The 20,454-nt window shown below is 44.7% G+C and overlaps 2 protein-coding genes across 3 annotated transcripts; both read left to right on the top strand.

Moving 5' to 3' along the window:
• The first annotated feature begins 734 nt into the window (after positions 1–734).
• On the top strand, positions 735–17,758 carry RPP14 (ribonuclease P/MRP subunit p14). Of its 2 annotated transcripts, XM_086697806.1 has the most exons (7): positions 735–2,540; positions 9,242–9,427; positions 12,822–12,919; positions 13,012–13,096; positions 16,195–16,271; positions 17,087–17,165; positions 17,622–17,758. In XM_086697806.1, exons 3-7 carry the CDS (start codon positions 12,822–12,824, stop codon positions 17,676–17,678), a joined length of 396 nt encoding a protein of 131 aa, XP_086553932.1. In that variant the 5' UTR covers positions 735–2,540; positions 9,242–9,427; the 3' UTR covers positions 17,679–17,758. The 2 variants fall into 2 exon arrangements, with proteins under 2 accessions (XP_086553932.1, XP_086553931.1); XM_086697805.1 differs by lacking the exons at positions 735–2,540; positions 9,242–9,427 and adding an exon at positions 9,535–9,735.
• Positions 17,759–17,798: 40 nt separating this feature from the next.
• HTD2 (hydroxyacyl-thioester dehydratase type 2) lies at positions 17,799–19,260 on the top strand. Its single transcript, XM_025916122.2, has one exon. It carries the CDS (start codon positions 17,799–17,801, stop codon positions 18,300–18,302), a length of 504 nt encoding a protein of 167 aa, XP_025771907.1. The 3' UTR covers positions 18,303–19,260.
• Positions 19,261–20,454: the final 1,194 nt, after the last annotated feature.

The raw sequence follows: 20,454 nt of genomic DNA, 5'->3' as shown, positions 1-20,454 counted from the left end.
GAGACAGAGCATGAACGGGGGAGGGGCAGAGAGAGAGGGAGACACAGAATCCGAAACAGGCCCCAGGCTCTGAGCTGTCAGCACAGAGCCCGATGCGGGGCTCAAACTCACAGACCACGAGATCATGACCCAACCCGAAGTCAGACACCCAACCAACTGAGCCACCCAGGCACCTCTACAATTTTTATTCAGCTGAAATTGTATATCAGAAACAAAAGACAAGAGTCATCAAACTGTTCCTTGTGACACTTGTCTGTTGCACTTAGGAGCCCTTAAAATCCTTGGAGCTTCATTCTTCTGAATCTATTTACAGAGAGTCTGCAGCCAAGTAGTTCTAGAAATAAAGTGAGATGAACTTCATAGTTTAAGTTGGAATGCAGGACTTGGTCTGAATATTTTAATTTATTGAGAAGAGTGGAACACAGATCTTAAAAAAAAGAAGATATGAAAATGTGATGTGTCAGACCTGTGGGCTGCAGCTAACGGCAGTGTTCAGAGGAAAGTGTTCAGAGACTAAGGCAAAAGAGCATGATTTAAGAATTAGAGAAATCAGGGGCACCTGGGTGGCTCAGTCAGTTGAGCGTCCGACTTCAGCTCAGGTCACGATTTCACGGTCTGTGACTTTGAGCCCTGCATCGGGCTCTGTGCTGACAGCTCAGAGCCTGGAGCCTGCTTCAGATTCTGTGTTTCCCTCTCTCTGCCCCTTTCCCGCTCATGCTCTCTCTCTGTCTCTCAAAAATGAATAAATGTTAAAAAAAAATTTTAAAGAATTAGAGAAATCAGTGACTCATTAAAAAGGAAAAACATCAGAATCATAGGGGTCCCAGAAGATGAAGAGAGAGAAAAAGGGGTAGAAGGGTTATGTGAGCAAATCATAGTGGAAAACTTTCCTAACCTGGGGAAGGACACAGACATCAAAATCCAGGAAGCACGGAGGAGTCCCATAAGATTCAATAAAAACTGACCATCAACAAGGCATATCATAGTCAAATTCACAAAGTACTCAGGCAAGGAAAGAATCATGAAAGCAGCAAGGGGAAAAAAAAGTTCTTAAGATACAAGGGAAGAGGTTTGCAGCAGACCTATCCACAGAAACTTGGCAGGCCAGAAAGGAGTGGCAGGATATATTTAATGTGCTAAATCGAAAAAATATGCAGCCAAGAATTCTTCATCCAGCAAGGCTGTCATTCAAAATAGAAGGAGAGATTAAAAGTTTCCTAGACAAACAAAAATTAAAGGAGTTTGTGACCACTAAACCAGCCCTGCAAGAAATTTTAAGGGGGACTTCCTGAGTGGGGGGCAGAAATAAAATCTTGGGGTGCCTGGGTGGCTCAGTCATTTGAGCATCTGACTCTTGATTTCAGCTCAGGTCATGATCCCAGAGTCATGGGATCAAACCCTGCATCAAGCTCTGTGCTAAGTGTGGAAACTGCTTGAAATTCTCTCTCTCTCTCTCTCTCTCTCTCTCTCTCTCTCTCTCTCTCTCCCTCTGCCCTCTCCCCCACTCACACTCTCTCTCTAAGACAATTTAAAAAATAACAAAAATAAAAATAAAATCTTAAAAAGAAGTCATAAAAAGAAATCAAAAATAAGCCTAGAAAAAAATAGAAATAGAAATAATACAAGTGAGAGCAAAATTCAATGACATAGAAAAGAAAGTAGATCTTAGACATGCTGCCAATTCCAATCTTTCATATTCATCAAGAATTCTGAACTTGGTGCAGTCCCGGGGGAAGGGGTTAGTCTGGATGGGTTTGCGAGATGAGGGGAGGTGCCTGGGGTAGCCGAAGAAGCCCCAGGCCTGGAGTGAGTACTGCAGATGGGCAACGCTATTGGTGCAGGAATTGTTATGCCCTGGGTGGATGGCAGCTAAGGATCACATCCAGAATTGCTTCAGTGGGGTCATCCGTACTGCCCATCCCACCAAGAGGATGGTGGGCAGGGTCTGCAGCGGGATGCAGCTCCCACCTCCCTCGCTGTCACTGGGAAGCATCCACTGGGAGTCCTGAGCGGAGCATATGAAAGAGTCATTTGGACAAACCTAAAAAGTGGGTTTTCACGGTTCTCCTCTGGGCCTGCAGTTCTGGCCCCACCATGTCAGGAGGCCTCAAAAGCAGAAAAGCACAGCTCCCCTTTGCACCCGACTTTTTGCCTTTGTGATTATGAAGAACTTGCTGGTTGCCCCCCAAGCCACAGCCCACTGGACATTGTGGTGGGTGCCTTTAATGAGAGTTTTGGGAAGAAGAAAAGGGTTACTCATCACAGCCTTGCCTGAAAGACTGCCAGAAGCTTCTGAAATGACAACAGAAAGCCCCAGGAATCACAAGCAGGCTCTACATCCCACTGTCTGGCGTGGGTCCCTCGGGGCTGGATCCTGCTGGGCAGGCATCGAGGAAGCTGAGGGAGAGGCCATGGTTAGGACTCAATTTGCCATCAGTCTGGCTTCTTGTACAGCACAGAGGCAGCATCAGGAGAGACTGATGCAAGAAACACATCAGTTTGATGGTGCTGCCCATCGTCTGCCTTCCATATGAACCCCAGTGAGTATTCCCCATCCCAGAGGACCTTATCTGTTGCGTTGTCCAAAGGAAGTTCCCAGAAAGTACAGGGAGATTATAAGGTATGTCAGGCCAGCTGGAAGACTGCACCAGGTGCTCTCCCAAGTATTTTCCATGAATCACTTTATCAAGCTTTCACACACCCCTAAAAAGTACTTATAACTTGTGCCCATTGTATAGCCAGGAAACTGAGGCACTAAGAGGTGAAGAATCTTGCCCGAGGCCACACAGATAGAGAAGCCTCTTGGTTTATGATTGAAGGTGACTATGCTTTTACTGGTTCAGGCAGGAGCTCTGGCCCAACTTCCAGTAGAGCCTGGGGCCGTGTTGGCTCACCTGAACTAAGACTGTGTGTGACAGCTTCAGCCACAGATCACTGAGGCCACACCTGGGGCTCCTGCTGAGGAAGATGACCCAGTTGTTCACTCAGCAAATAGTTAAGTATATCCCATTGCCCAGCCTCCTGCCAGGCAGCAAACAAGCTTACTTACATTGCGGCATCAAAGGGTGCCTCAAGGGACAACCTGCTCATCTCCTCCCTGTCTCTTTTAGAACCAGGACTGGTGTCATGCCCTCCCTGGAAGGACTCATTCCCTCTTGCTGACACCCCCTTCCCTCTGCCATTCTGGAAATGTTCATCAGTGTTGTTTGCCCAAAGCAGTTTTCTGGACAGGAGAAGTCTCCTCTGATTGTTTGTTGTCCCTTGGGGTCAGGCTTGGAAAGCAGGCGATTGATGTAGCTCTGCTTCTAGCTGCCACTCCAGAGGCAGCCCCGAGGCTCTGCCTGGGACCAGTTCAGGCTCCCTTTGAAAGGTAAGGTCAACTCCCTGGACTTCATACCAGCCAGGGCTTTCGCACTCTCTTCAGATAATTTTTAGGTTTTAATTAAACATAAATACTGACTTAAGGTTCCTCATTTAACTTTCCAAGCCCTGGATATTGATCTCTGGACAATTCATCAGTTGGGTAATTAACATTGTTCTGAGATGATGGATATAAATTTTAACATCCACATATACCAGCTTTCCGCTTTGGGGACTTCCTGTCTTAGATTGAGAAATGTTTTATTAAAAGTGGCAATTCACTGGGTCTATTCCAAAAATGTTTGCTGAAATACTCTTCGGCCAGGTTTGGTAGTTTTGGTTTGTTTGTTTTTTAACTCTTTGTCTCTGTCTCTCCTCCTATCCTCCCCCACCTCCCACCCCCTTGTGTTTCATCACTTTATTTGTCTCATATCTGTCTGTCTGTCTCTTTCACACATGCAGGCAGGCACAAAGAGATACACTCTCCCCTGACAGTTGGGAGCCTGGCTCTTCTGATCTCTCATCTTGTATATCTTCCAGCATCACTCCTTTAGCCATACAGACTGGGCTTTCTCACCAGTGGCTTCTCTCCTCACTCCCATCCACCCCAAAGTTGGATGATGTTCATACAAACCCTCCATCCTGGAAAGAAGGTGAAAAAGTAGAGAGGAGGTGGGAGTGGTCACAGATGGGGCAGCAGAGATGTCCTCAAATTACCTGCTGAGGTCAGAGCCAGAGGGTGACAGTGCAGGGCTGCTGTTCTGTACCCCCAGCTCCCCTGGGGCTCTGGGGCCCAGCGTTGCTGCTCTCTGGACTGGAAGTCACCAGGATGTGGGCCTGGGGTTGCCTATGATGGAATGAGGGTCTTGTGTGACCGTTGTTAGCCTAGTCAGGGAGAGGATATCAGATGACTCCTTTCAGCAGCAGGAAGGCTCCCCTCCCTTGGCTCCTGGAGGAACCTTTCCTTCATTGCTTATTGGATATTTGGTCTCTATACCCTCCAGGCAATGACTAGGAACTTTAGGGCACACCTAGGGTATTTCCACCCTCCAGCAGGGGGTGGGAGAAGAAAGAAGGATTCTTAGTGACAGAAAGTGGCAGCTATAGATGTAAGTATAGGTCTACAATCCCTTACCAAACCTCAAAGAGCCAGATGTGATTCCAAATTGAGAAATTTTCCCATTTTAGAAAGGTATTATGGTGTGTATACCACAGATTATGTAATATCCCCAGTGGGGTCTGGGACTGCTTTACAGGATCAAATGCATTGACATTTCTGCTGTGCAGTGTATGAATATCCACACTAAATGGGACAAAAGCTATAAAAAACTTCACCTCTGTTCAGATTAAGCGTTGGGTGCCACATGAAGAAAGATTTGGTTTCCATGCTTTTCTTGGATTTCAGAATTGTGGATAAGGGATGGTAGGTCTCCATTCCCTGCTTCCTCTCTCCTGCCTTGGGGTAGAGGTTGGAGGGGTAGGAACCGGGGGATAAGAAGGGGCATCTTGAGGAAGAGTCTGTTCTTCCAAGGTGGGAAGAGAGGCATAAACACAGGTGTGGTCCATGGCTCCCTCTTGTGACTATAAGGGGCAGTCCTGACTTTCATTTGACAATTAGAAAATTATTTAATTTTATAAGCAACTATAAAATTGTTTGACAATTGTTAAATTATAAGAATAATGACCTGTCACTTTAAAACAAATTTAAAAATGAGTGTTTAAAAAATATTCTTATACACACATATGTATAACCAGAAAAGACCCTACAGCTGGTTTATTGATGGTTTGTTTGGTTTTTACATAAATGGGTCCTGCTGGACGTTACGGTTGCCACCCCGCACCCCCTGCCTGCTCTTTTCACTTACCTCTATGTTTTGGGACTCCTGTAGGTCAGAACCCACAGATCCCCCTGGTTCCTGGAATGGGGATGCAGAGCCCTCTAAGGAAAGGGGGGTACAGAGAGGGTGTACTTTGTAGGAACACGATGAATCTCTCAGAGAGGATCTCTGAATTTCAAGAAAGCCTCGTGGGCCCCTCCAGAAACAGGCTGCTTAATTACAAGGTGGTTGTTCTCTCCCCACATTCTCTCTTCCTAAGGTCCTAGAGCCTTTTATTAGGGGTTTCTAAGGTCACTTGTAAGGAAAGGTTCCTCTATCATTTAAATACATTTCAGCGGGGCGCCTGGGTGGCGCAGTTGGTTAAGCGTCCGACTTCAGCCAGGTCACGATCTCGCGGTCCGTGAGTTCGAGCCCCGCGTCGGGCTCTGGGCTGATGGCTCAGAGTCTGGAGCCTGTTTCCGATTCTGTGTCTCCCTCTCTCTCTGCCCCTCCCCCGTTCATGCTCTGTCTCTCTCTGTCCCAAAAACAAATAAACGTTGAAAAAAAAAAATTTAAAAAAAAAAATAAATAAATAAATAAATACATTTCAGAAATTCTGGGTGAGACAAAGTTAGATAGTCTGGCCCTTGCTCCAGCCCCAACACAAGTAGGAGACTGACTGGGAAGGAGCAAAAACATCCTCAGAGAGCAGCCAAGATTAGGGCCGAGGCGGGGACCGTCCTGCCACTCCCCTGGATGATGGGGATGGTTTGGACTTAACAGTCTGGGCAGGAGCTTCTGGTCTTTTGTACCCTTGACTGGTGAGCTGCCCCCAGAGTCCCTGCCTGCAGCATGTGCTGCTGATGTCCTTCCCAGATCCCCTGTACTGACTGCTGCCCCCACCCCCCACCTGCTGGGAGTACTGGCTGCTGAGGAAACACACCTGCCCTTCTCCCAGAGAAGCGCCCTCAGATGCCAGGAGGCTCCTTCGAGGTTGTGTCCCATCCTCTTCCTCTCACCTCCTGGGGTTGCCAGACAAAATACAGGATACCCAGCTAAATTTAATTTCAGGCAAACAACGAATACTTTCTTAGCACAAGGATATCCTACTCATTGTTTATCTGAAACTCAAATTTAACTGGGCAACTATTTTTCTTTGCTAAATCTGGCAACCCTACAGCTGGCAGTCAGTGACCGGGGAGGAGTGTGATGAAGCCTTGGCCGCCTTGCCTCCAGGCTGGAAGCTTGCTGGTATCACTTATGCTCCAGGGCTCCGTGTGGGATCAGCCTGAGGTTGGGCTTCAGCTGAACCCATGGCTTTGTTTAGCTTCTTCCCCTGCCCCATCCTGCTTTCCTCTCCCACTCGCAGGTTTCCCATGAGAGCTGTCCCCAATAAATTACTTCCACAAAGATTCCTATCTCATGCTCGGCCTCTGGGGACTCAAAAACATGCCTGCTTTTCATATTTCCTGTTTGGAGATGATGCTCAGGGTTGCCTCAAAGAGCAACGTCTAGGGGCGCCTGGGTGGCGCAGTCGGTTAAGCGTCCGACTTCAGCCAGGTCACGATCTCGCGGTCCGTGAGTTCGAGCCCCGCGTCAGGCTCTGGGCTGATGGCTCAGAGCCTGGAGGCTGTTTCCGATTCTGTGTCTCCCTCTCTCTGTGACCCTCCCCCGTTCATGCTCTGTCTCTCTCTGTCCCAAAAATAAATAAACGTTGAAAAAAAAAATTAAAAAAAAAAAAAAAAAACAAAGAGCAACGTCTAGCCGTGTCATCCCATGGGTTCTGGGGCTTCTCATCACCGTAGGCAAATGGCTTATTCTACTTTTTTTTTTTTTTTTAATCTGTGAAGGCAATAATAATAGTGACATTGCAGGGTAGATAGGATAATGTAAGCAAGCAATCAGGTACTTGGCAGGTCTCCCTAAATGGAAACAACAGCTGTCATTCCATAGCCTTTAGCTTCTAGTCATTTTCACTTCCTTTGTCCTACCTTTTCCTTTCCTTTCTTTCTTTTTTTTTTTTTTTTAATTTATTTTTGAGAGAGAGTGTGAGTGGGGGAGGAACAGAGAGAGAGGGAGAGAGAGACTCCCAAGCAGACTTTGCGCAGATCCCGATGCGGGTTTGAACTCACAAAACTGTGAAATGACCTGAGTGAAACCGAGTCAGACGCTTAATGGACTGAGCCACCCAGGCACCCCACTTTGTCCTACCTTCTTCATCTGCTGACATGAGTGGATATGATTCCCATGAGGCTGATGGAGATTTGTGGCTGTGATCCTACTTGGGCCTCTCTCTTGACTTCTCTTCCTAAAGTTATGAAAGTTTTAGTAAAAGCCACTCTTGGCAGCAGTTTACAAGGCAGGAAGGGGAGCTGAAGAACAAAGCAGAAGAGGGGAAGTATGGACTCAGCTCTTTCTCAGCTACCATCACTTCCAGGAACATAAAATACTCTCAGATCCCCAACAACTTTGCTCTAACGTGTCAGAAACAGAGTGTCCAGAATGGCCATCTTGAGCCAACTGATGCCACCAGTGCAATGTTAGGCAACTTTTATAAAGACCGAGACAGGCTTGTGTGTTATGATTAGGAGTGATGTTCAGATATATTGTTACAAAGGGAAAGCTCCCCTACTGTATCTCTGGAAGGACACTTCAGAGACTCATACCAGGGGCACCTGGGTGGCTCAGTCGGTTAAGGCCAACTCTTGATTTCAGTTCAGGTCATGATCTTGTGGTTCATGAGTTCGAGCCCCGAATCAGGATCTGCACTGACAGTACAGACCCTGCTTGGGATTCTCTCTGCCCCCGCCCCCCCCCCCCAATTTTGTGCACGGGCGCTCTCTCTCTCTCTCAAAATAAATAAACTTTATAAGAGAAAGAAAAAGAAAGAAAGAGAAAAAGAAAGAAACAGAAAGAAAGAAAAGAAAGAAAGAAAGAAAGAAAGAAAGAAAGAAAGAAAGAAAGAAAGAAAGAAAAAGAAAACACCACTGGCTGTGGGATCTGTGTTGATTTCCTCTATCTCTCCCCCCATCTGGAACAAGTTCTATCTCCTCTGAGGGGAGAAGGAAGGGAAGCAGAAGCTGCAGGACTGCAGAACACGACAATAGCCAAAGACTGAAGTTTCGGGAAATAGCAGACAGTGGAATTTTTAGAAAAGACATTAAGAGAGAAGGTCCCAACTGACTCAGGCTCAGTTTTGGCTGTGCAGGGCAACCCTTTGCCCCCAAAGGAAGTAGAATTAGCACACCCATCTATGAATTACTGCATTCACTAAACATATGTTGAGTGTCAGGCAGGGGAATGCTGTGGTGAGCCAACACAAACAATACCATCCCCATCCTCATGGGGCTCATACTCAAGTTATGGCAGCCCCAGCCCTCTCCCCCACGCACTCCTGACTCATAACACACAACTGGTGGTGGCACGGTGCAGTATGGAGAGCACCATCTGGAGTCAGACCGTCTGCTCACCAGTTATAAACATGTGATCTTGGGCAAGTAACAGCCTCTTGTGCCGCAGTCTCTACCCCTTTAAAATGGGGATGATCATAATAATAGCTACTTTGAGATTGTGTGAGAGTTCCCCGAAATAACATCTGAAAAGTTTTTTTTCATAGCACCTGGCCCAAAGAAAATACTTGATAATTATCATCTATTATTATTATTAATTATTAAATATAAACACTATTTGTTTTACGGGTACGGGGCCAGCAAGTACTTACTGAATAAATGCACAGATGAAACCTGGCTTAAATTTGAAGACAGGACCATCTGGACCAACTCAGATAGATACACTACTGTATGCTGGGAGCCACAAGGGACATTGAGTGCGGCTCCTGTCCTTGGAGTGCTTGACAAATGCTCAGCAGAAGAGCTGCTATATATAAAGTTGAATGAATGAATGCATGCATAAATGAATGACTATGAAGCGAGCTCCCGGACCGAATAAACACATCCGGAGTCCCAACCCCATTCAGACATTCGCTCATAGAGCATTCTCTGGAGTGACCACCAGGGGGCACTGACCTCGGCCAGTCTCAGCTACTGATCACGATTTATCCCTAGGTTCTTAGGCGAACTCCGCGCGGTGACGTCATATCCGCGCCTAGACGTCATTGACGCTTCCGGAGGGCGAAACAGGAGCCAAACGTAAACATCCCCGGAGTTTCCCGGGCCCAGGGTCTGGCCTCTGCGGGGGAGCTCCGAGCTTTGGCAGAGTCTTGCAAGGAACGGGATTCAGGAAGGCGCCAGGTTAGTCCGACCGAGAGCAGAAAAGTGGAAGACCATAGCAGAGCGGTTGTTCGCCGGGATCGGGCTCAGTCGGCCACGCTGTTGACGCTAGGACGTGTGCGCCAGGCGCGCGTGCGCAAGACGGGAGTTGCGGCGGGGGGCGCGTGGCATTCTGAAGTACCTATCCGCTGGGGTTTGGGACACTGTGCGGCTGGGGAGGTTCCGCCGCGCACCTCCCTGGGGGTTTGTGCTGCGGGGTCTCGGTAGCGGATGGTGGCTGCGAGGAGCGAGCGGGACCATGTATGCAGAGCGCATGCGCCCGGCGCCAGGTGGGCGCTAAATAAGTGGCGGATGGTGGTCGAAGAAAGTTGAAAACAACCGAAGTGCCCAACAGTGCATGATTGAGCTTTTTTTTTTCTTTAATGACTGATTTGGCCCCAGCCTTATGTATTTAATGTGTACTGTGTGCGATGCAGTTTTTGATTCTTGAGGAACAGTATTGAACAAGATATTCCTGTTTCTTGTGGAGTGTACGTTTTGTTGGGGTGGAGGAGGGAAGTACAAGTAGAGAATGAGTTACGTAGTTGTGTTAGAGGCGTGGTAAGTTCTATGAGAAAAAACTAGAGCAGGAGCCTGGAGGGGTTGCCGTATTAGATAACCACCAGACCAAAGCGAGGGGGGAGAGTTGATCAAAGCCATGAAGGAAGCAAGGGAGCGAGCCACCTGGCTACCTGGAAAAAGAGCATTCCCAGCCTGCGTTAAAGCTAGGAGCCAGGCGCAGAGGCGGGAGAGAAATGGTGTGTGAGGAAGAGCTAGGAGGCCTCTGGTGGAAGGGGTTGAGTAGGGGAGTATGGTAGGACATGAGATCAGAGCGGTTGGAGGAGGCAGGGGTACAAATCAGGTAAGGCCTTGCAGGACCGGTAGGTCCTTTAGCTTTACTCTGAGTAAAATGGGAACCGATGCAAGGTTTTGAGCAGAGAAATGGCCGCGGCTTGAATAGCTTTTAATGGACTCATCCTGGCTGCTGTAGAAACTAGATTGGGAGGTGCTGGGGCGAAGCAGGTGGAAGTAGGGACATCTGTTACTAGGAGGTCATTTGATGAGCATCCTTGCAGCCATTACAAAGTCTGGCTTCAAAGATTATGATAACAATGGCTGTGGAAGTGCTTTCATGGTGCTGAGCCTGGTGGATATGCCAGGCTGTATGCAGGGCTACCTGACATCCTCTCCTTTAATATCAGGATAACCTGCAGAGGGCAATACTGTCACTGACCCTGAAGCTCAGGCTATGTGGAGGTGACTGCTCAGTAAACACTTGTTCCTTAAGTCTTTTTTGGTAAAATTATATGACATAAAATTTATCACTTTTAAGTGTATGTTAACATTGCTCTGCAACCATTATCATGGTCCATTTCCAGAATACTCCTTAAGTCTTCATTGTTTTTGACAGCCTGAGCCCCAGGCCCCAATCTCATTCCCCTACCTCAGGCAGCCAACTCTGTCAAGGCTGATAGTAACTCTTAAAAAACACCTATCATGTGTGAGACAACGAATGAAGTGATTCTTCCTGTTCTTCTAGTCAGGGAAGATTCTAATGATCGGGAAAGAATCATCAGGTAGTTATTTCTGCAGTGTTGAAACCAAAGATACCCTCGAACATATAGGCCTAAGACATCACCATTCAGTAAGTGTTTACTGAATACATACTCTGCGCCAGACACAGTAACTATTAAGTGGGTGGTTGGATGTAGCTCCTTGACCTTGACTTGTCATTTTCTCTGGGGATATCATCTAGGAGTAGTAGGAACTAAGCCTGATGCATAGGTTTTTGTAAATGCTGGTTTAGAGCTTTATGACTTTTGCTAAGTCCCTTTCCTTGGTTGGACCTCAGTTTCCTGGTTCCTTTAGTGGAGAACCAGATATTAAACAGTATTAAGAGGTTGCATAACAAGGGAATCTAACTTAGAACAGGGTGTCAAGGAAGGCCTCCTTGAGGTGAAACTCCGAGAAGAGGAGGTAACCTGTAAGCTAAAATTCAAAGGATGAGTAAGGGCTATGCAGAGGGAGAGTGAGGTGGGAGTGGAGCCAAGGACAGGGATTCTCCACAGGGGGATCAGCATGTTCTGTGTTCTTGAAAGATCCAAATCTGTTAGGAATGACATCGAGGTCCATTCCAGGAATTCCTCTTAAACCTCTTGCTGTTTAAGCTTGGTCTTTTGTGGGTTTGCGAAATAGCCCTGTACAGACATGGCTTCCAGACAGACAACAGGCAAACCAGCATGTGATGGGACAGCAGAACTACCACCCCTCATTCTGCTCATGTACTGTGTGGACTGAGAGTAAACAAGAAGAGGGCCTTCAGATCCTAGATTTTATTCCTGTATGCGATTTTTTTTTTTTTTTTTTTTTTTAAGAGATATACTAGGGGCGCCTGGGAGGCCCAGTTGGTTAAGCGCCTGACTTCAGCTTGGGTCATGATTGCACAGCTCATGAGTTCGAGCTCCGTGTCAGGCTTTATGCTGATAGCTCAGAGCCTAAAGCCTGCTTTGGATTCTGTCTCTCTGCCCCTCCCCTGCTCACGCTTTCTCTCTCTCTGTCTCTCAAAAATAAAAAGAGAGAGAGACATCCTACTAGAGTGGTCTTGAGAGGACTCAGGAGCCGTTGGAATCTGTGTGCCCTTGGGCAAGTGTTCCCTCTCTTTGCTAAGCCTCAATGTCCTTTTCCCAAAAATGGGAGTGATAATAGCTTTTACCTCGTGGGATCATTTTGAAGACTTATGACCTAAAGTATGTGAAGCATTTAGCATAGAGCTAGGTACTAAGTGATGATAAATGTTCATTGGGATTATGTCATTAGAATTTAAGAGTACAATGGTCTGGCATATATAAAATCTGGAAACTTTGTGTCTGTCTGGGTAACTTTGGTTTGACCAGAATTAGATTAGTTACTATAGTAGGAGTTCTTTTATCTTTTTTTTTTTTTTAAGTTTATTTATTTATTTTCGAGAGAGAGAGAGAGAGCAAGCAAGTGTGAGCACAAGCAGGGGAGGGGCAGATAGAGAGGGAGACATACAGTCCGAAGCAGGCTCCAGGCTCTGAGCTGTCAGCACAGAGCCTGACATGGGACTCAAACTTGTGAACTCTGAGATCATGACCTGAGCTAAGTCAGATGCTTAACTGACTGAGCCACTGAGGCACCCCACTATACTAGGAGTTCTTTTAAAAATCAAATGAGTCAGGTACCTGGCTGGCTCAGCTGGTAAAGTATGTGACTCTTGATCTTGGGATTGTGAGTTCAAGCCCCACATTGGGTGTAGAGCTTAATTAAAAAAATAAAGATGGGTCAGATTGTCATTAAAAAAGTGAAAAATAGCTTGTACCTTGCTAACTTCTAGCTCTCTTGACTTGATTTCTAGATGTGGTCAGTGTTGGAAAAGATGCCAGCTCCAGCCACTACATATGAGAGAATAGTTTACAAAAATCCCTCTGAGCACCACTATATGAAAGTGTGTCTGTAAGTTCAGTTTCCTAAGTTCTACTTTTGATTACTTTTTTATGAGTCTGAATAGTATGAAATACATTTTTTCCTTTTTAATGTTATTACAGAGAATTTCAAGACCATGGGGTTGGACTGAATGTTGCACAGTTCAAACAGCTGCTTATTTCAGCCTTGAAGGACCTGTTTGGGGAGGTATGAATCACTTAGTAGATTGAACACTCCTTAGATCTTTGTAAGAAATACTAAAATGGTGCTCTTCCAAATACTTTTTTAGAACTGTAAAACCATATTTGAAATTGCAGAAGCGGACTTTCAGAAATATACTTTGGGTAGGTTTGTTCTAATATGCCTTCTGTTTGATGAGCAACTTGTTAGACAAATGTTTGTTTTAGGCCAGTACTACTCACGGTATGGTCCAGATCTGCAACCTGCAGATAGTTTTGTGAAGATTTGTGGCTCGCAGCAGAAGCAGCACACCACTTCCTTTACTGAGAAAGTCTCCTTATGTGAAAAATTGAGCTGAAACCATCAGAGGAGCATGTGATTCTTAATCGTGGGGTTGCGAATTCAAGCTTCACATTGGTGTAGAGATTACTAAAAAAAAATAAAAGAACAGCTGAACTAAACAATGTGCTTAGCAATCTTGTTCATTTACATTGTGATACAGCCTCTTATTTTATCACAGACCGGCACATTGAGTAGTCCTCTTTTAGCATTCTCTTGAAAATAGTAGAATTTTGAGAGAGAACAAAGGCAGATGACTCAGAAAATTACTTTCTGATTCATATGTTTTATCAAATCCATCTGGTAAGCATCTCATTAAAATTAAAAACATACTCCACAAAAGACTCAGTTAAGAGGATGAAAAGACATATTACAGACTGGGGGAACTATTTGAAACCTGCATATGTAGAAAATGAAAAGAACTCTCAAAACTCAATAGTGAGAAACCAAACATTGCAATTAGAAAATGAGCAGGGGCGCTTGGGTGGCTCAGTTGGCTAAGGGTCCGACTTGATTTTGGCTCAGATTGTGATCTCATGGTTTGTGGGTTCGAGCTCCGTGTCGGGTTCCATGCTGACAGTGTGGCGCCTGCTTGGGATTCTCTCTCCCTCTCTCTCTGCCCCTCCCCCGGTCAGGCACATGCTCGCTTGCTCTCTAAATAAATAAATAACAAAAAGAAAATGAGCAAAAGATATGAATAGACATTTCACTAAAAAAGATGTACCATTGGCGAAGAAGCACATGAATGAAAAGTTCAGCATTCTTAGCCATTAGGGAAATACAAATTAAAAACACAGAGGCACCTGGGTGGCTCAGTCGATTGAGCATCCGACTCTTGATTTTGTCTCAGGTCATGATGCCAGGGTCGTGGGATCTAGCCTCTGTCAGGCCCTGCACTGAGTATAGAGCCTACTTAGGATTCTCTCTTTTTCCCTCTGCCCCTCTCCCCTGCTTGCTCTCTCTCTCTCTCAAATTAAAAAAAATATTTTAAAAAATACACGATGAGTGGGGTGCCTGGGTGGCTCAGTTGGTTGAGCACCCGACTTCGGCTCGGGTCATGATCTCACAGTCTGTGAGTTTGAGCCCCGTGTCAGGCTCTGTGCTGACAGCTCAGAGCCTGGAGCCTGCTTTGGATTCTGTGTCTCCCTCTCTCTCTGCCTCTCCCCCACTCATGCTCTGTCTCTCTCTCTGTCAAAAATAAATAAACATTAAAAAAATTTTTTTAAAAATACACGATGAGATATCACTACACACCTGGCAGAACAACTGAAATTTTATAGATAGTGATAACATTAAATGCTGGCAAGGATGCAGAGAAACTGGATCACTCATGCATTGCTAGTGGGAATGTAAAACGGCACGGCCACTTTGGAACACCATTTGTAAAAGAAAAGATTAAACATGCAGCTACTGTACTACCCAGCAGTTACACACCTGTGCATTTGTCCCAGAGAAGTAAAAACTTACTAGTGTTTGCACAGAACTCGTATGTGAGTGCTTATAGCAGCTTTATTTGTAAGAGCCCAAAAGCAGAAGTTAGCCAGATGTCCTTCAGTGGGTGAGTAGTTAAATGTTCGTACCATGGAATATACTCGATAATAAAAAGGAACACACTATAGATATATGCAGTAGTGTAACTGAATCTCCAGAGAATTATGTTAAGTGAAAAGCTAGTTCCAAAAAGTAACAGTCAGGTGATCCCATGTATGTAATGCTCCTGAAATAACAGTTATATAATCTGGAGAAAGATTAGTGGTTAGGGGTTGGGGGGAGGAGTGGCTGTGACTAAAAAGAGGTAGAAGGAGCAAGCCCTGTGGTGATGGTATAATTCTTTATCTTGATTGTGCTGGTGGTTGCATGAAACTACTTATGTGGTAAAATTGTGTAGAAGTACACACATAAACACGCACACACGCAAATACACAAACATGAGTGCGTATGTCACTGGTAAAATCTGAATAAACTGGTCGATATTAGATTTTTGGTTTTGATATTGTACTACTGGGGGAGGCTTTGAAGGGTGCGTAGAACCTTCCTGTAAATTTCTTTGCAACCTCTTGTGACTGTAATTTTTCAAAATAAAAAGTTCAAGGAAAAACTATTCCTTCTATATGGCAGGTATAAAACCTGGTTCCTGAGGATGTAGCCATGAACAGACAGGGCATCTGCCTCATTGATGAATAGTCTTGATTATTTTAGTAGAAAACTCTGTTGAACAGTTACTGGCAAGAATAATGAATATTATGCGAGGAAGTATGTGGTTCCTGTATGTGAACGAGCATACCAAGCAATTGAGCTTAAGCTTGAGGATCAGGGATGAGACCTTTTATTAAGTAGGCTTCATGCCCAACGTGGGGCTTGAACTCATGGCCCTGAAATTGAAAGTCTCATGCTCTACCAACTGACCCAGCTCCCAGGGATGGGACAGTTTAAACAAAGACTTGAAAGGTGAAGAGTCACTAGCAGTATGAAGAGGTACAAGAAGAACATTCCAGACAGGGAATTGTAAATAAGCAGGACCAGTACTACACCACTACTAAATACTGTTTTTTTGGAGGAGAAAAGCAGTTGACAGGATTAGTTATTAGACTTTAAGAATGGTGATGACAGGGGCACCTGGCTGGCTCAGTTGGAGGAGCATGCGACTCCTGATCTCAGGGTTATGAGTTCAAACCCCACACTGGGCACAGAGATTACTTAAAAGAATAAAGATTAGTGATGACAGTAGTCTCCTAGGTTTTATTATTCCATACCTAGTATTATTAATAGTATTATTCCATACCTAGGTTGATGCAGCCTTACCCTTGGACATCCTGACCTATGAAGAGAAGACCTTGTCAGCCATCTTGAGGATATGTAGCAGGTACAACAGATGGTGGCATATTTGTGGTATAACAGAGCAGAGAGCTGAGTGGAGAAATAGAGCAAAAATGCTCTCCTCTCAGTATGAGAAGAGTTTTGTCATTGTGAACCCTGAGCAGCTTTTAGAAGTTTAAACTGGGAAGGATACGAACATTCATCCACTGAGCTTACACTATACAGAGGAAAACTCATGATTTGCTTACAATTGTAGTGTTTCCCAATTGATGGTCATGGTTGCAAACTCAGAGATGTGTATTTTAGAAACATTCCCGGGGCTCCTGGCTGGCTCAGTCTGAGGAGCATGTGACTCTTGATCTAGGGGTCATAAGTTCGAGCCCCACATTGGGTGTAAAGATTACTTAAATAAAAATTTTTTTTTTTTATAAAATTTTTTTTTTTTAATTTTTTTTTTTTTCAACGTTTTTATTTATTTTTGGGACAGAGAGAGACAGAGCATGAACGGGGGAGGGGCAGAGAGACAGGGAGACACAGAATCGGAAACAGGCTCCAGGCTCCGAGCCATCAGCCCAGAGCCTGACGCGGGGCTAGAACTCACGGACCGCGAGATTGTGACCTGGCTGAAGTCGGACGCTTAACCGACTGCGCCACCCAGGCGCCCCTTAAATAAAATTTTTTTTAAAAATTCCTAATTGAGGTTCATTGTATTCTCTGCCTGTAACATATTGTGCTTTTACTTTTGAAGTTTTCTCATTTAAATTAGGTTTTCTGGACCTAATTTAACTGCCTGGACCGTCATGAAGGTACTAGGGAGATGTCACCGCAACAAATCTTTATGTATTCTTGATCTTTCCACAGTGGTCTTGTAAAATTGTGGAGCTCTTTGACTCTGTTGGGATCCTATAAAGGCAAGAAATGTGCTTTCAGAGTGATTCAGGTAAAGCCCATTCCTTCACATATTCCAAACCAGGTTGAGTAGGGATGAAACTGCTTTTTAATACATGTTCCATTTTTGTGCCTGCATAAATCTAGTATGGCTGACACTATTCAGCTGGGAGTGGTGGGGAGGGATAAGGACTTTGTTGCTTCTGGAAGTGTGAGACAGAGCACTTAGATTCTGGATTTTATGGGAGATGTTTGGGGATGAAACTTAGAGCTCTTGTGGAAAAGTCTTAACTTTTCATTTATTGCTTAATGCCTAGTGCCTTAAATAGTGGGACACGGTCTCTGAACTTACTATCACTTATTTATCTAAGGCCACCTCTAAGGATGCTCTTTAGAATGCTGCTGCATCAGCTTTGCTTACCCCATGAAATTAGGCATGTTTCCACATGCCCCGTGTTTCAGTGCAGTCTTTTCCCAATATTTCCTTAACTTTTTCTTTCTCTTACAGGTTTCTCCATTTCTTCTTGCCTTATCTGGTAACAGTAGGGAACTAGTGTTGGATTGAATAGTCTTCAATGTCAGAAACATTCCTCCGCTCTCAAAAGGTACTTTTTGATGCCAGAATCACATCTGAAGATTGAAGCAGTCTAAAAGCTCCGATTGCTGGACTTTGACAGTGCTGAAGATGTTCCCAGTAACTTGCAGCTATCGTTGGTGGGGTGGGCTTCAGAGGAGAATCTGCCTGAGCCGGCAAGTGCCGAGCAGGTGGCACATTGAGCAGATGCATGTCCGAGTTGGAGACCATGCTGAACTCAGCAGGGCCTTCACACAGAGGGACGTGGCCGCCTTCTCAGAATTAACGGGGGATGTCAATCCTTTGCATTTAAATGAAGAGTTTGCAAAACACACCAAGTTTGGAAAGACAATTGTACATGGAGTTTTGATCAATGGGCTTATTTCAGCTCTCCTGGGAACTAAAATGCCAGGGCCAGGCTGTGTTTTACTTTCACAGGAAATTAGCTTTCCAGCCCCTTTATATGTTGGAGAAGTTGTTTTAGCTTCCGCAGAAGTGCGAAAGCTAAAGCAGTTCATTGCTGTTATTGCAGTGTCGTGTTTTGTAATAGAAAGTAAAAAGACTGTTATGGAAGGCTTGGTTAAAGTTATGGTCCCAGAAACTCCCAAATCCTGAAACGTGTGTAAAGATGCACGTTCAGGTGCTAGTGGTACTATTTGTGAGGAGCCTCTGAGGAAAATAGGTTTTGCTGCTCTTCACTGAAGGATGGCTTATAGACCCAGAAGCCTGAGTTGGGGAAGGGGAGCAGGGAGAGGGGTGTGCAAAAGTCCTCTATCCAATCCAGTTTTATGCTTCACGCAGACTTGAGTATATTCATCATCTGTCTAGGTTTTTAAAATTGAAAAATTATTGGGAAGGTTATTTAGCTGAAGGTTCTACTTTTAGGATTTCACATCTAGTTAGATATACATTTGGATAACACAAACCTGCCTGTGTCTGTGGAGAGTAAATTCCTCACTGAATTTATAACTACCATTTAATTATTGAGGACAACAACAGAAGTCAGGTCGTCTTTGAACACCTACCTTCCACCAGTCAGCATTCTTAGATCCTGTTGAGTAGTTTCCAGGTCAGAGTTTATTGTAATTTGTTCCCGTTTATACCACGATGGCACCTTGTTCCATCATCAGTGGCATTTGTCTTCCAGATGGTTTTCCTGTTATTGGAGAACGGCTTATGCACACACTTGGACTCATTTATGTAAACTCTGTCAATCTCATGTATAAAACGAGGATAAGGACACCTACCACACAGGATTGTTGGAGTTGATAGATGCAAATCTCTAAGTACCAGGTCTAGCCTGTAAAGTAGCCACTACTGTCATCCATTTTCCCCTGTCAGTGAGGTTAGAGATTCTCCTCAGTTTAAAGCAAACTGGCCCACAACTAAACAGATGACAAGCTAATTTTTCAGGATGTCAATCAGTCTAAACCTGGACTAGTTTGAATGCAAAATTTGTTTTGATAATCCAGATTATTTTCTCCCTCCCTTGAAAATAGTGTGGATTCTCCCCTTTATAAATAATACGTGCTTATTGTAAACATATTGTAAGAAATAAAATGTATAAGGAACACAGGAGGCCAAATTCTTAAAAGAGTTGAGGGGTAGTGAAAATTAAACAGCATCAAAAAAAAAAAATTGAGGGGTGCTGAAGAGGAAATGCGCTTAATGTGTTAGTACTGAGTGATCATCCCCAATGCAGCCAACATAACATAATCTGTAGTACAGCATCCACTTCTGCTCTGTAGCTTTATAGAGCGGTTCTACAGCTAGATGCTTTGATCAGGAAGATGAGATCAAGTGTAATTGGAGGGATCAACTCACTTTTCCTGGCAAAAGGTTTTTCTCCTGGTGGATCAGTAACTAGATTTTGTTTTTACATCAAAGGTAGAAGTTAAGCAGATTACTAGAAAAAGTCATTCTGGGCACTAGAGGGCAGTGATGTGTATAAATAATATTTTTAAACTGTTAGGTGTTGTACCGTACACTAGTTGGTGATGGGTGAGATGAAAATACTAAAATCAATGTGAGAAGCAAGGATGCCATTCCTATGGGCTTCAGAATAGACAGCATGTGTGGCTCCTTTTGTATGGAACCACAAAAGACCCGGAATGTTGAAAGCCAAAGTAATGTTGAAAAAGAAAACCAGGGGCGCCTGGGTGGCGCAGTCGGTTAAGCGTCCGACTTCAGCCAGGTCACGATCTCGCGGTCCGTGAGTTCGAGCCCCGCGTCGGGCTCTGGGCTGATGGCCCAGAGCCTGGAGCCTGTTTCCGATTCTGTGTCTCCCTCTCTCTCTGCCCCTCCCCCGTTTGTGCTCTGTCTCTCTCTGTCCCAAAAATAAATAAACGTTGAAAAAAAAAAAAAAATTAAAAAAAAAAAAAAAAGAGAAAACCAAAGTGGGAGGCATCATGATTTCAGACTTTAGCTTCTACTACAAAGCTGTAATCATCAAGACAGTATAGTATTGGCACAAAAACACACACACAGACCAATGGAATAGAATAGAGAACCCAGAATTGGACCCACAAATATATGGCCAACTAGTCTTTGGCAAAGCAAGAAAGAGTATCCAAGAGAAAAAAGACTGTCTCTTTAGCAAATGGTGCTGGGAGAACTGGACAGCAACATGCAGAATAATGAAACTAGACCACTTTCTTACACCATACACAAAAATAAACTCAAAATGGATGAAAGACCTAAATGTGAGACAGGAAACCATCAAAATCCTAGAGGAGAAACAGGCAAACTCTTTGACTCTAGCTACAGT

This window comes from Puma concolor, chromosome A2, assembly GCF_028749965.1.
Source record: "Puma concolor isolate L17-30 chromosome A2, mPumCon1.1.hap2, whole genome shotgun sequence".
Classification (NCBI taxonomy): Eukaryota; Metazoa; Chordata; class Mammalia; order Carnivora; family Felidae; genus Puma; species Puma concolor.
The sequence above is the reverse complement of the archived record's forward strand: the minus strand, read 5'-3'. Positions and strand labels throughout refer to the sequence as shown.